The 13,268-nt window shown below is 41.8% G+C and overlaps 2 protein-coding genes across 5 annotated transcripts; one reads left to right on the forward strand and one right to left on the reverse strand.

Moving 5' to 3' along the window:
* Nucleotides 1–7,406: 7,406 nt before the first annotated feature.
* Nucleotides 7,407–10,035, reverse strand: LOC113022187 (CDK5 regulatory subunit-associated protein 1-like). Its single transcript, XM_026167325.1, has 6 exons — nt 9,190–10,035; nt 9,008–9,111; nt 8,889–8,923; nt 8,703–8,803; nt 8,467–8,614; nt 7,407–7,521 (listed from the first exon to the last, which is right to left on the reverse strand). Exons 1-6 carry the CDS (start codon nt 9,473–9,475, stop codon nt 7,407–7,409), a joined length of 789 nt encoding a protein of 262 aa, XP_026023110.1. The 5' UTR covers nt 9,476–10,035.
* ghrh (growth hormone releasing hormone) lies at nt 9,721–13,232 on the forward strand. Of its 4 annotated transcripts, none has more exons than XM_026168965.1 (7): nt 9,721–9,783; nt 10,590–10,671; nt 10,895–10,982; nt 11,653–11,757; nt 12,570–12,674; nt 12,782–12,907; nt 13,004–13,232. In XM_026168965.1, exons 3-7 carry the CDS (start codon nt 10,906–10,908, stop codon nt 13,014–13,016), a joined length of 426 nt encoding a protein of 141 aa, XP_026024750.1. In that variant the 5' UTR covers nt 9,721–9,783; nt 10,590–10,671; nt 10,895–10,905; the 3' UTR covers nt 13,017–13,232. The 4 variants fall into 4 exon arrangements, with proteins under 4 accessions (XP_026024750.1, XP_026024749.1, XP_026024747.1 ...); XM_026168964.1 differs by having other exon boundaries at nt 9,728–9,783; nt 10,362–10,671; XM_026168962.1 differs by having other exon boundaries at nt 9,761–9,821; nt 10,362–10,671.
* Nucleotides 13,233–13,268: the final 36 nt, after the last annotated feature.

Genomic DNA, 13,268 nt, shown 5'->3' on the forward strand with positions numbered 1-13,268 from the left:
CAAATAACTTTGACAACTTGTGTTTTTTCATAAAAGAAAAATCAGAGAGCAGAGCTGGTAAAACAGCTTAGCTCCGCAGGTTACAGGAGATCAGATGCCAAATACTTTTCATGACAGTCTTCGTTACTGCATAAATCTCCCCTTTTATCATTGATCAGTAAATCACTGCATATACATTCATCTAACCGTTATAATTTCATGAGTAAAGACTCTCAGATGACTGAATGGTGGTTTTAGTAAATGTTGAACTTTATTGTGATTTCTATTTTTAGAATCAATTGCACACATTTTGATTTAGTTTTGCAAGCTGCTGATTTCACACAGATCCACTGCCCAAACGTGCCTTTGAGTTTTTCATCATTTAACAAGAATAGGCTCAGGCAATCATTGTGTAATTAGGCTTTGGGAAGGTCTGGGGACAGGTATGATGGTGGTGGTTTTAAAGCACTGTGGCACAACAGCTTTACTCAGGGAGATGTTAAAGATGCCCGCTAGGACATCAGTCAGCTGGTCAGCACGGGCTCCGAGCACGCGTCCAGGTATATTGTCTGGTCCAGCAGCTTTGTGTGGGTTGACTTTAGTGAGAGTCCTTCTCACACTGGCCGTGGACAGGGACAGCACTTGGTTGTCTGGCGACGGGGTGGCCCTCTGTAGTCCATCTTGCATCCCATTTAAAGAAGTTCGTGTTCGCACTGCGCTTGGATGTCCTGGCTTCTGAGGTTAAGGTGTACGGCTCCTGGTTGTCAACTGACCAATTTATCATGGCAAAGCCTGTGGTGGACAAAAGATAAGAGGCTGATTATAAAAATGATCCATGCACGCCTTATGACCTACAGCATGTACAGTTAACACAGCTAAATGGCTGTGAAATTGTAAAATTACTTTTGAAATAAAGCTATTCAAAGTCATTTAACTGGGACTATAATAATAGCAATGTTAGTGCTAATGTTTGTTTGCTGGCTAATTAAAATAAGCTGCTAGGTGATGGTACTGTTTCAAGTTCTCTCATTGTTTGACATGTAGGGCAGATATTTTGGTGACACTGAGATCAGCCAGACACTAAACAGCAGTGTAATATCAACGCTAGATTAGATGTTTTCTAATCCGATAAAATGACATTATTCCTGTTTATAGAAGATGTTTGTCGTCTGTTTGTTTGACTGACAGGAACAGGAAATAGTGGTTGGAAATTACTGTTGGTGTTACATGAGGGTAAAGAAGGGCTTTAAGCACCTGGGTAAAAACTGGACCCATGATGAAACACTACAACAAGTACAACATATTCTTCAGTTTTAATATGTGACCATACTGTGCAGACTGCTGATGAGTTACACGGTTACACTTCATTAATCATTGTTAAACTAAAGTGGTAAGCAGTTACTTTATCCTTTCACTTAAAATTTCCAGGAAAAACACTACCTTGGCTACTTTTGTGCTTACATTTGATCTATTCATATTAATGTACAGAATTCACCTGCTTGCTGCTACTACTGCACATTCACCCAATATGTGTGTGTGTGTGTGTGTGTGTGTGTGTGTGTGTGTGTGTGTGTGTGTGTGTATGTATATATATATACTCAACAAAAATATAAACGCAACACCTTTGTTTTTGCTCCCATTCCCCATGGGATGGACGTAGAGACCTAAAATTCATTCCAGATACACAATATAACCATCCCTCCCAAACAGTGGTCACAAATCAGTCCAAATGTGTGGTAGTGGGCACATCTGCTATATTGAGATAATCCATCCCACCTCACAGGTGTGCCACATCAGGATGCTGATCTGACATCATGAGTAGTGCACAGGTGTACCTCAGACTGCCCACAACAAAAGGCCACCCTGGAATGTGCAGTTTTGTCTCACAGCAAAATGCCACAGATGCCACAAGCAATGAGGGAGCGTGCAATTGGCATGCTGACAGCAGGAATGTCAACCAGATCTGTCGCCCGTGCATTGAATGTTCATTTCTCAACCATAAGCCGTCTCCACAGGCGTTTCAGAGAATATGGCAGCACATCCAACCGGCCTCACAACCGCAGACCTCGTGTAACCACACCAGCCCAGGACCTCCACATCCAGCAGGTTCACCTCCAAGATCGTCTGAGACCAGCCACCCAGACAGCTGCTGGAACAATTGGTTTGCACAACCAAACAATTTCTGCACAAACTGTCAGAAACCGTCTCAGGGACGCTCAACTGCATGCCCGTCGTCCTCATCGGGGTCTTGACCTGACTCCAGCTCGTCGCCGTAACAGACTTGTGTGGGCAAATGCTCACATTTGATGGCGTCTGGCACGTTGGAGAGGTGTGCGCTTCACGGATGAATCATGGTTCACATTGTTCAGGGCAGATGGCAGCTGAGAATGTCCCAGTTCTTGCATGGCCAGCATACTCACCGGACATGTCACCCATTGAGCATGTTCGGGATGTGCTTGACCGGCGTATACGACAGCGTGTACCAGTTCCCACGAATATCCAACAACCTCGCACAGCCATTGAAGTGGAGTGGACCAACATTCCACAGGCCACAATTGACAATCTGATAGACTCCATGCGACGATGTGTTGCACTGCATGAGGCAAATGGTGGTCACACCAGATACTGACCGGTTCTGGGTCCCCAGACCCCCAATAGCACAAAAAACTGCACATTCCAGGGTGGCCTTTTGTTGTGGGCAGTCTGAGGTACACCTGTGCACTACTCATGATGTCAGATCAGCATCCTGATGTGGCACACCTGTGAGGTGGGATGGATTATCTCAATATAGCAGATGTGCCCACTACCACACATTTGGACTGATTTGTGACCACTGTTTGGGAGGGATGGTTATATTGTGTATCTGGAATGAATTTTAGGTCTCTACGTCCATCCCATGGGGAATGGGAGCAGTAACAAAGGTGTTGCGTTTATATTTTTGTTGAGTGTATATATTAGGGGTGCAACAATACACAAAATTCACGGTTCGGTTCGATACTTTAGTGTCACGGTTCGATATTTTTTCGATACAAAAAAAATGTTCATGCCTTTTTAATTTGTCATTTATTACATTTTCACGGCACATTCTGCACCACATCTCTGTGCGTTCATCATTTGTTTGAAGCCAGCTCGCCTCCTGCAACTACTTTTCCGAGAATACGTGCTTCTTTTGTGGTTCGGACTCCTTCTGACATTTCTTTGGAGGTGGAGGAACATCACAGTAATTGCTTAAAGGAGCTTCTTCGACATCTTTAAGAGTTCTAAACAAATGTCTGTCCTCCTCCTGAAAATCTTATGTATGTAAACACGCGTTGCAACTTCTTATCTTGTGCCCGTTTTTTATTTTGACAGCGAATGCGCACCTGCGGACCACTTATGTGCAGCCCTGGTTATTTAGCTCGTCATATTGCAGCCACAGAAATTCTTTTGTCCATGAAACCATAAAGCTGCACTTTCTTTTTGCCTTATAGTCTGATTTGTCATAACTTCTCCGTTTTGTGGTAAGCTTTTCTTTGGCTGTCACTTCTTCACTCTGACCTGTCTTATTTGGCTCAGCAGAACTAAAATATATATCCTGCTGCTTTTACACACGGACTCACATAAGCTCAGCGATTCTCTGCGCGATCAACCTCTCACATGTTTAAGCTTGCTGCAGGAGATTTCACTTGTCATGTTTGCATAGTAAGCTAACGATTAATAAGACGATGTCAGAGGAATTGGTGCGCAAATTATCATCACTCACCAATCAGTGCTGTCGCTCTCTATACACAGTTCGCACAATTGCAAAGTGAAAGCAAAAAACAAGCGCAAATTCAAACCGATTTCAATATGTCACATATTGACAGTGGCTCATCGATGCCAATGACATAATTACCCAGCTACATTTCTGAAAGAATGCAAAAGCATTGACATATATTTTTCCTACAATAGCCCGACGGGCAGGGCAGAGATAGATTTTGGTAGCCCGACTGGAAAAATCGCTAGCCCCGGGACGTCGGGCAGGCGATTTTGCGAGCCCTGTATCTGATTGAGGAATCACTCATCTTTGGAAAAGAGAGTTTATTACAGAGAAATGGCTCTTTCCAAAATAAAAGCTATACTATACGCTTCTTCTGGGCTATATTCTCAGCAGCATATTAAACATATCAGGTCCCCATAAGGAGAATCCTGTGCTAACGGCTGTCTAAATGACTCAGGTAAAGTTTGTAGCATGCTGCTTGTTGTTTTCTGCTTCCACTTGTCTTTGCACTAGGATGATGTCGGTGTAAATGTGCAGTCATATTTGTTGTGTTCCCACTAGTGCTGTCAGCGTTAATCTCGTTGAAATGACGTTAACGCCACAACACGGCAAATCTCCGTTAACGAGCTACCGCGGATCGCCCCGTGCATGGGGCTGGACGGCCAACACGAGCTAACTGCGCTAACACACTAGCTCCCACCCATGTAATTGAGCATTGCGTGGCACATCCAACATACTGTTTTACTTTAGTCCATGACGCTTCAGGGTCATACTTCACATGAAAACCAAAATAGTTCCAAACGCCAGATCTGAATGAGGGTGGGGAGGTTCAATTTGCCATGTTGCAAGGAGAGCTTAACTTCTGTCTCGCTAGCTTGCCCTGCACTCAGTGAATCTGCGTTCGACTACTCCGCCTAGGCTGCACTGTCGAGCGCAGATCCACTGAGCGCTCAACACAGACAGCATCATCAGAAGGAAAGTTGATAAAATAAATTTAAATTTTATTTTGTATTGTTCATACATATGCGTACCGAACCGAAAGCACTGTATCGAACGGTTCAATATCGATACGAATATCGTTGCACCCCTTATATATATATAAAAAACAAAACACCCAGCACGCCCCTGCGGGCGGTTTATCCTTCAAGCTCGGGTCCTCTACCAGAGGCCTGGGAGCTTGAGGGTCCTGCGCAGTATCTTAGCTGTTCCCAGGACTGCGCTCTTCTGGACAGAGATCTCCGATGTTGTTCCCGGGATCTGCTGGAGCCACTCGCCTAGCTTGGGAGTCACCGCACCTAGTGCTCCGATATATATATATATATTATATATATATATATATATATATAATATATATATATATATATATATATATTATATATATATATATATATATATATATATATATATATATATATATATATATATATATATATATATATATATATATATATATATATATATATATATATATATATATATATATAATGTTCTCCCCCCCCCCCCCCCCGCACATGTCGAGGAGCGTGTCAGGCTACATTTCACTGTCTGTTATACTATATAACTATGCATGTGACAAATACAGGGAGTGCAGAATTATTAGGGGCAAATGAGTATTTTGTCCACATCATCCTCTTCATGCATGTTGTCTTACTCCAAGCTGTATAGGCTCGAAAGCCTACTACCAATTAAGCATATTAGGTGATGTGCATCTCTGTAATGAGAAGGGGTGTGGTCTAATGACATCAACACCCTATATCAGGTGTGCATAATTATTAGGCAACGTCCTTTCCTTTGGCAAAATGGGTCAAAAGAAGGACATGACAGGCTCAGAAAAGTCAAAAATAGTGAGATATCTTGCAGAGGGATGCAGCAGTCTCAAAATTGCAAAGCTTCTGAAGCGTGATCATCGAACAATCAAGCGTTTCATTCAAAATAGTCAACAGGGTCGCAAGAAGCGTGTGGAAAAACCAAGGCGCAAAATAACTGCCCATGAACTGAGAAAAGTCAAGCGTGCAGCTGCCAAGATGCCACTTGCCACCAGTTTGGCCATATTTCAGAGCTGCAACATCACTGGAGTGCCCAAAAGCACAAGGTGTGCAATACTCAGAGACATGGCCAAGGTAAGAAAGGCTGAAAGACGACCACCACTGAACAAGACACACAAGCTGAAACGTCAAGACTGGGCCAAGAAATATCTCAAGACTGGTTTTTCTAAGGTTTTATGGACTGATGAAATGAGAGTGAGTCTTGATGGGCCAGATGGATGGGCCCGTGGCTGGATTGGTAAAGGGCAGGGAGCTCCAGTCCCACTCAGACGCCAGCAAGGTGGAGGTGGAGTACTGGTTTGGGCTGGTATCATCAAAGATGAGCTTGTGGGGCCTTTTCGGGTTGAGGATGGAGTCAAGCTCAACTCCCAGTCCTACTGCCAGTTTCTGGAAGACACCTTCTTCAAGCAGTGGTACAGGAAGAAGTCTGCATCCTTCAAGAAAAACATGATTTTCATGCAGGACAATGCTCCATCACACGCGTCCAAGTACTCCACAGCGTGGCTGGCAAGAAAGGGTATAAAAGAAGAAAAACTAATGACATGGCCTCCTTGTTCAACCCCATTGAGAACCTGTGGTCCATCATCAAATGTGAGATTTACAAGGAGGGAAAACAGTACACCTCTCTGAACAGTGTCTGGGAGGCTGTGGTTGCTGCTGCACGCAATGTTGATGGTGAACAGATCAAAACACTGACAGAATCCATGGATGGCAGGCTTTTGAGTGTCCTTGCAAAGAAAGGTGGCTATATTGGTCGCTGATTAGTTTTTGTTTTGTTTTTGAATGTCAGAAATGTATATTTGTGAATGTGGAGATGTTATATTGGTGTCACTGGTAAAAATAAATAATTGAAATGGGTATATATTTGTTTTTTGTTAAGTTGCCTAATAATTATGCACAGTAATAGTCACCTGCACACACAGATATCCCCCTAAAATAGCTAAAACTAAAAACAAATTAAAAACTACTTCCAAAAACATTCAGCTTTGATATTAATGAGTTTTTTGGGTTCATTGAGAACATGGTTGTTGTTCAATAATAAAATTATTCCTCAAAAATACAACTTGCCTAATAATTCTGCACTCCCTGTAAAGAACCTTGAACCTATGCTGGGTCACTGTAATGCTGCTGCTGGCACCTTGTTTCACACTGAAAATTAGGAAATGTGTCATCAGTTACAAAAAAGCTGATAGGAAAAGAAGGATGGAAAATGCCTGGAATTTAGTTACACTTACAAATACTGCTGCCTCCAAACTGCAAGCATCAATAAAATGTTACAGTATTGTTTCTATATCTGGATATATCATTATTGCTAGTTTTCTTGAAACAGAAGATTTCCATCCATCCATCCACTTCCGCTTATCCTTTTTCAGGGTTGCGGGGGTGCTGGAGCCTATCCCAGCTATCATAGGGCGAGAGGCAGGGTACACCCTGGACAGGTCGCCAGTCTGTCACAGGGCTAACACACAGGGACAGACAACCAGTCGCACTCACATTCACACCTATGGACAATTTAGATTTTTCAATTAACCTATCCCCGCAAAGTGGAGAAGATTTCCATTAAAAAGAAAATCTCTGATATCAATTTTGAAGCTAGCGCCCAGCCCTATTGCATGTACTGCAAATATAAAACTGATATATACTTACATCATGAAGCAGTTGATGTCTGGTTTCTGACAAATACAGCAAAGAGGTGCGTTCTCCCCCTCCATACCAGTGTTCTCAGGCACTGGGACATGGTCAGTGTCAGACATTTCACTGTGCTACAACATACAACATACAGCACGGACCACATTACAAATCATGTATATGTAGATGTACTAATTATACATGGCTGAATGGATGCAATAACAACATGTTACTTAGCTACTGTAGTTATTAGTTTCCAGCTGTGTGCAGTTGCTCAAGTCTTACTGACAGTATACTGCTTCAAACACCAGTGCCAACATTTTATTTTTTAAATCTTAGTATGATTCTGCACCAAGACTTGTGGCCTGTTGCTCGGTAACTTATTGTCTGACTATATTAACTACAGTTCATAAACATCATTCATTTTCTCCCACTTATTCCATTCAAGGTCTATTCCAGCTGTCATGGGGCAAAAGTACACCCTGGACATGTCGCCAGTCTGTCGGAGGGTTATTAGAGAGACAACCACGCACACCAATGCCAACTAACATAGACCGTTTCTTCCTATCCTACGCAAGGCCACCTGGGTTGGCTGGAGGACTGTTTACTTAGCCTGGCAGGGCGAAGGACACTGTCTCAGCTGAACTCTGGACACACACACACACTGATAGACACTCATCCCCCCTCCCTTTCCAAACGCCTGCGATGCTTGTTCCCTCCCAGTGCAGATGCCGCAGACATGCTGCAGGACCGGATGCGCTGTCCACACCGGCTCTCTCTTACCCACCCCTGTTGCTTGTCTTGTGTTTTTATGGTGTATTGACAGTCATGTGCTTTTTGTGCTGGGGTGGGGTTTTTTTCTGTTCTCAAACTGTTCTCCCATTAGGAGCTCAGTCTGAGTGGATTTTTTTTTCTCCTCCTCTCACCTCATGTTATGTATTTTCTTTTTGTTTTTTCCTATCAGCCTACCTCTCTGACATGTCTTCCCAATGTGATGTTTGTATAAAGTTCGGTCAGAAGGTTCCTTTGTAAGCGCGCATGCAACATTAGTGTGCTGCCTGCTGTAACCCATAATTTCCTTCGGGATTAATAAAGTATTCTGATTCTGATTCTGATACAGTCAAGAGACGCGGAAGGTCCCGGTATGCATCTGGACCGGCGAGGACATCTACGAGCTTCTCTCGCTCCAGAAGCTCCATCTTCAGCCTCTCCGCCATACAGCCTGAGACAAACACACCCATGAACGTACCCTTAATGTGACCTCCATCATCTGATGGAGCATGAGAGATGGTGCATGAGAGCTTACTCACCTAAAATTCCAATTTTCATTGGTGTGTGGGTCTTTAATCGTTTCCTCTTCATAGCTGTTAGTTGTTGCAGTCTATTCCATATTGTTTGCTCAGCCTTTTCTCTGTTAAGAAAAGAGATTAGGTTGCAAAGCTGCCATCACCTAGCATTAAATTTCAAAACTTTTCATGTTTGATCTTTGCTCCTACCTTACAGAGCACGTTACCAGAAGAACAACATCTGCCTGCAAGTACACGCACATCTTAAACAAACTGCATTAAAGTTACTTCTGCTAGATTCATAAAATAAAACCAGAAGTCAGCTGTACCTCGCTTAGATGAGCTGTGCGCTGATAGCCCTTCTTCTGCAGTATGGACCAGGCTATCTCTGTGTCATTCACATTCATTTGACATCCATAGGTTTCAAAATAAACTGCAACAATAAGCCAAAGAACCCCTTTAGCATCACCACAAACATTCAAAGCTAAATAAACAAATGGCTTTCACCGACCTTTCCTTGAGTTTCCCATCAACAAGCCTTCAGAGAGATAGTCATGCTTTTCTGAGGGTTCTTCATCTGCAGCACGGCTCCTGTTAGCTGGAAGCCCTTTAACGAAATCCTGAAAACTTGGACCAGATGATAGCCGACTCTTGAACTTGTCTACAGTCTTCTTCTTTTCTCTCACAGTGTCAACAGCGCTAGCCAGTTTAGAACAGTATCTAGCCTGGATGCGGCTGAGAGGGGGCCAGTGTTGGGTTACTGTAAATATGGGTTTTAAAGTCCTGAGGTACTCCATGCTTAGCTAACCACAAGAGCAAAGGCTTCGTAATTCCCTATCGGGTGTATCTGGAAATGAGCGACTATGTATTTTAGTTAGCTACCTTTGCCGCAACCTAAAAACTAACATAGTGTCAAAAGTGCCTTTTTACTCAGTAAGATACAGCACGAGTGCTAACTACCTCGAGTGAATTGTCATTCAGGTACAGATATCATGTGGAGCCAAAGATGTCTTAGTATCAAGAGGAGTCACTCCCTGTTTCAAGTACCTGACGCTAATGAAACCCGGAAAAACGTGTCACTCTTGTGAAGTGTTGCTACATACTAGTAAGTTTGTTTCAAACATAGAGGAAGCTCGAAAAGAGGTAAATAGTTTTTATCTTTAAGTCAATTCAGGCGCTTATCCAGTGTGTTAATAAGGTAATTAAATGTCAGACTACAATCCTCGAGAAGTCCGTAATGTCCGTTAGACAAAAATGTCACTGTACGTCCATCTTCACGGTCCGTCGTCATAATCTCCTTAGTCTAAACTATGGTTCCGTATGTGCGACAAAGCTTTGAAGGGAACTTTAACATTTACAGAATCGGGTTATTGATGGTGAGAGACGGATTTATGTCGTTAGGTTATTGTCCAAAACTCAGCTGAGGTCGAGATGAGAGTGCGCATGAAAAAAAAAACCGTTAATGGTTTTTGTTTGTTTATTCGTTTGCTTGTTTTATTATTTACATTAATCGAGGTCTTGATCTTATAAAAATATTCAATATTGTTGCATACCGACGTAAAGTATTAATATCAGGCCATAAGAACAAAACATTGTTCATACTTATCATGTAAATATGAAATCCTGCCAAAACAGTTTCAGACAGATGCTTTTAAATAAAGTTTTTGTTTTTGTTTTTTAAAGAAGAAGAACAAACGGTGACGAGAGAAAGCAACTTCTCATATGAATAAGTGAATATGCCCCCAATCCGCATCCCGGACGCACACACAGACAGAGAGAGAGAGAGAGAGAGAGAATCATGTGTGATGTAGGCGTGACTGGAGCCACAGGTTCAGTATAAAGTGAGCAGGAACTCTGGGATGAGAAACAGTACTGTTCCAGTGTTTTCTTTTGTTCGTTCTTTCCTGGAAGTGAGACATCATGAGAGTGGAAGGTGCGGAATAAAACTGCAGAGGCACTCAGGATTCTTACCAAGAAAAAAAAATAAATCAAGGTAACTTAGAAAAAACACTCTGAATTTGATATCCATGTTTGTATAAATGTATTATTTATTCTTAAAATCATGATATTTCCTGTCACGTTATACATCTCTGCCTGCCTCAACTTCAGTTCCTTGTGCAGAGCAATGAGGCTGGTCTGGGAAACTGTGGTTTCAGCGTTTTTTCTAATGTAATTTCTACTCCTGTCATTTGTTCTGGCTATCCACTCTTCTCCAGGACTAGCTGTGATGATGGAGAAAGCTGCACTGCTGCTTTGCTGCCTGATCATGACTTTGTCAGGCTCCCCACTCTACCCATCCATTAGGTAAGTCCTGACAAAATCACTCAAATTCATTAGGTGTTGTTCATTTCCATTTTTACTGAGGTTTAGGCATATTTTGAAAGTTACGTAAACCCTTTGCTTAGTTCAGCTGTTCAGCTTTGGGAATGCCGATCAATGACAGCATTGGATGATTACACAAAGGGAACATTTTTTGTAAACTCATGGCAAATCACACCAATATGCACTATATATGCATCATTTAGCTAAAATGTTTGGAAACCTTACCAAGTGACATAGAAAATTTTCTTAATATTCAAAATCTGAATGAAACATTAAATATAACATATTTGATCTCTGTCAGGATTAGAAAAATGGTCGTGTCGAAGCTCATCTAACAGTTGACTCTTTACTTTACATGTCATAGCTGTGTCCTCTGTACTTCTGCTAAAAAGGGTCAAGAAGTCTGGATTAGTCACCGCGTTATGTTTACGAGGCATCATCGTCACAGTGTCGTGTACCAAAGCTGCAGATGTAATTTTTCACGCGCTAAAGCATTTTGCAGACTGATGATATTTTCTTTTCTTTTAAATCTGTCATCTTTACAAAGACTGCACTACTATGAAATCATCGTTCTTGCTAGATAAAGGGCTATGTTTGAATAATGGCATTTAAGATGTTCTGCATTCATATAGTTCATGGGGATGTTTCTCAGGTTCGGCCAGAGGGATACATCTATCCTGATGACATCTTCACTAAAGAATCCAGCAGAGCAGCAGGAGGAAGACGCACGTCCTCCCAGGGAGCCAGCAGAGTTGCGGTCCGTATGTTAATATGGTCTGAGTGGCTGATGTAAAATATGGCTCAAAGGCTCAGCTAATGAAACGTCCCAGTCAGAGTGGATCATTTACACATTTTTTAATGGGGATTCTTGATTTATTAGAAGGTACATCATTTTCAAAGATATGTCAAAAAAATACACACAGCTGAATACAATGCAAGCAAACATTGGACTACAGATAGTCTATGCTGGACCTAAATCTTTATATTTTGACCTTTTAGATATGGAGCTACATTTTATTAAAATAGTGCACAAAGTTTTCATTTATGAATTAATTATGAAATGTGGCTAAGATCGATCCACCCCATAATACAGCCCGTGCTGCAAATATAACATATTTCTAATGTAAGATGGGGAAATATTGTTTTTCTACAATATTATGATTTCATTGCACATTACTTAAAATGGATTGTGCAGTGAACATGCACTTGTCATTACAGTATATTTTTTGGTTTCCTGTAAAAACTTCACTTGTTAATTTCTTATTTTGGTGTACTTACCTTTAAATATTTATAGGTAACCATGACTACATTGTAATTTCAAAGCAAATATGTTGAAATTCCATTTGATTACAGGGTACTTACACCTTTAGTTGCAGGCCGTATTTTAAAGTTTTACTAAATGTGTCTTAATACTTCGAACTTTAGTGTGGATGCATAAAAAGATGTGAGCAAATTGTAAATCGACCGCTGGCCAGCTCCCAGATAAATCCTGCCGCTGCACTGCAGTTTACTTTATTTTCTGCTTACACTGACTGAACTGATGCAAACTGTCCCCATTTCTGATTCCAGCTTAGGGCGCCACGCTGATGCCATCTTTACAAACAGCTACAGGAAAGTACTGGGCCAAATCTCTGCCAGAAAGTTCCTTCAGACAATCATGGGCAAACGGCTGGGGTAGGTAACACAAGTGGACTGAAATCGCTCCAATGTGTGTGGGTTACCAGTACAAATAGCCAGTGAAAGAGGAATTATTGTTGGGTTTGTTTGTTTTTTCCCCACAGGGATGGAAGTGAGAGCTACATGAAACGTCAGTCAGATATCTATGAGGGGACATACAAGGAAGACCTCACAGCCATCCAGAGAAATCAGAGATACAGGGGGGTGCACGGGAATGTCCTGAGACACAGGTATACACGTCTCCGATCTTTAAAAAGCCTAAACATTCAGAATTTGGCTTTTCCCACAACTGCAGATTCACTAAACTGAATCTTTTCTCTTTACAGACTGCTGAGTTGAGGAGGAAAGCTTTATCATCACATTTTTTTTAACTATCTTTTATTTGTTTGAGGGTGTCCTTTAAAGAAAAGAAATGAAATCATCTTATATATTCACATTAAAAGTTGTGAGGAAATCCTACAGCCTAGCTTATCATTGTGTGTATGTATGTGTGTGTGTGTGTGTGTGTGTGTGGGCGAGGGGGTGTTGGGTTATTCAAACACCCAAATCAAACTATGTGACCAGATTTCATTAAAAAACCCTTTAGTGGCT

The sequence above is a fragment of the Astatotilapia calliptera genome, chromosome 5 (genome assembly GCF_900246225.1).
Source record: "Astatotilapia calliptera chromosome 5, fAstCal1.2, whole genome shotgun sequence".
Lineage (NCBI taxonomy): Eukaryota > Metazoa > Chordata > Actinopteri > Cichliformes > Cichlidae > Astatotilapia > Astatotilapia calliptera.

Excerpts from the sequence above, each read along its gene's own strand:
- LOC113022187 (XM_026167325.1), bottom strand. The coding sequence starts at position 9,475 with ATGGAGTACCTCAGGACTTTAAAACCCATATTTACAGTAACCCAACAC. Across the intron at positions 8,615-8,702 it reads AATGAAAATTGGAATTTTAG|GCTGTATGGCGGAGAGGCTG; the intron begins GTGAGTAAGCTC and ends TGTTTGTCTCAG. Across the intron at positions 7,522-8,466 it reads TTTATTAATCCCGAAGGAAA|TGAAATGTCTGACACTGACC; the intron begins TTATGGGTTACA and ends GTTGTAGCACAG.
- ghrh (XM_026168965.1), top strand. The coding sequence starts at position 10,906 with ATGATGGAGAAAGCTGCACTGCTGCTTTGCTGCCTGATCATGACTTTG. Across the intron at positions 10,983-11,652 it reads CCACTCTACCCATCCATTAG|GTTCGGCCAGAGGGATACAT; the intron begins GTAAGTCCTGAC and ends GATGTTTCTCAG. Across the intron at positions 11,758-12,569 it reads AGGGAGCCAGCAGAGTTGCG|CTTAGGGCGCCACGCTGATG; the intron begins GTCCGTATGTTA and ends TTCTGATTCCAG.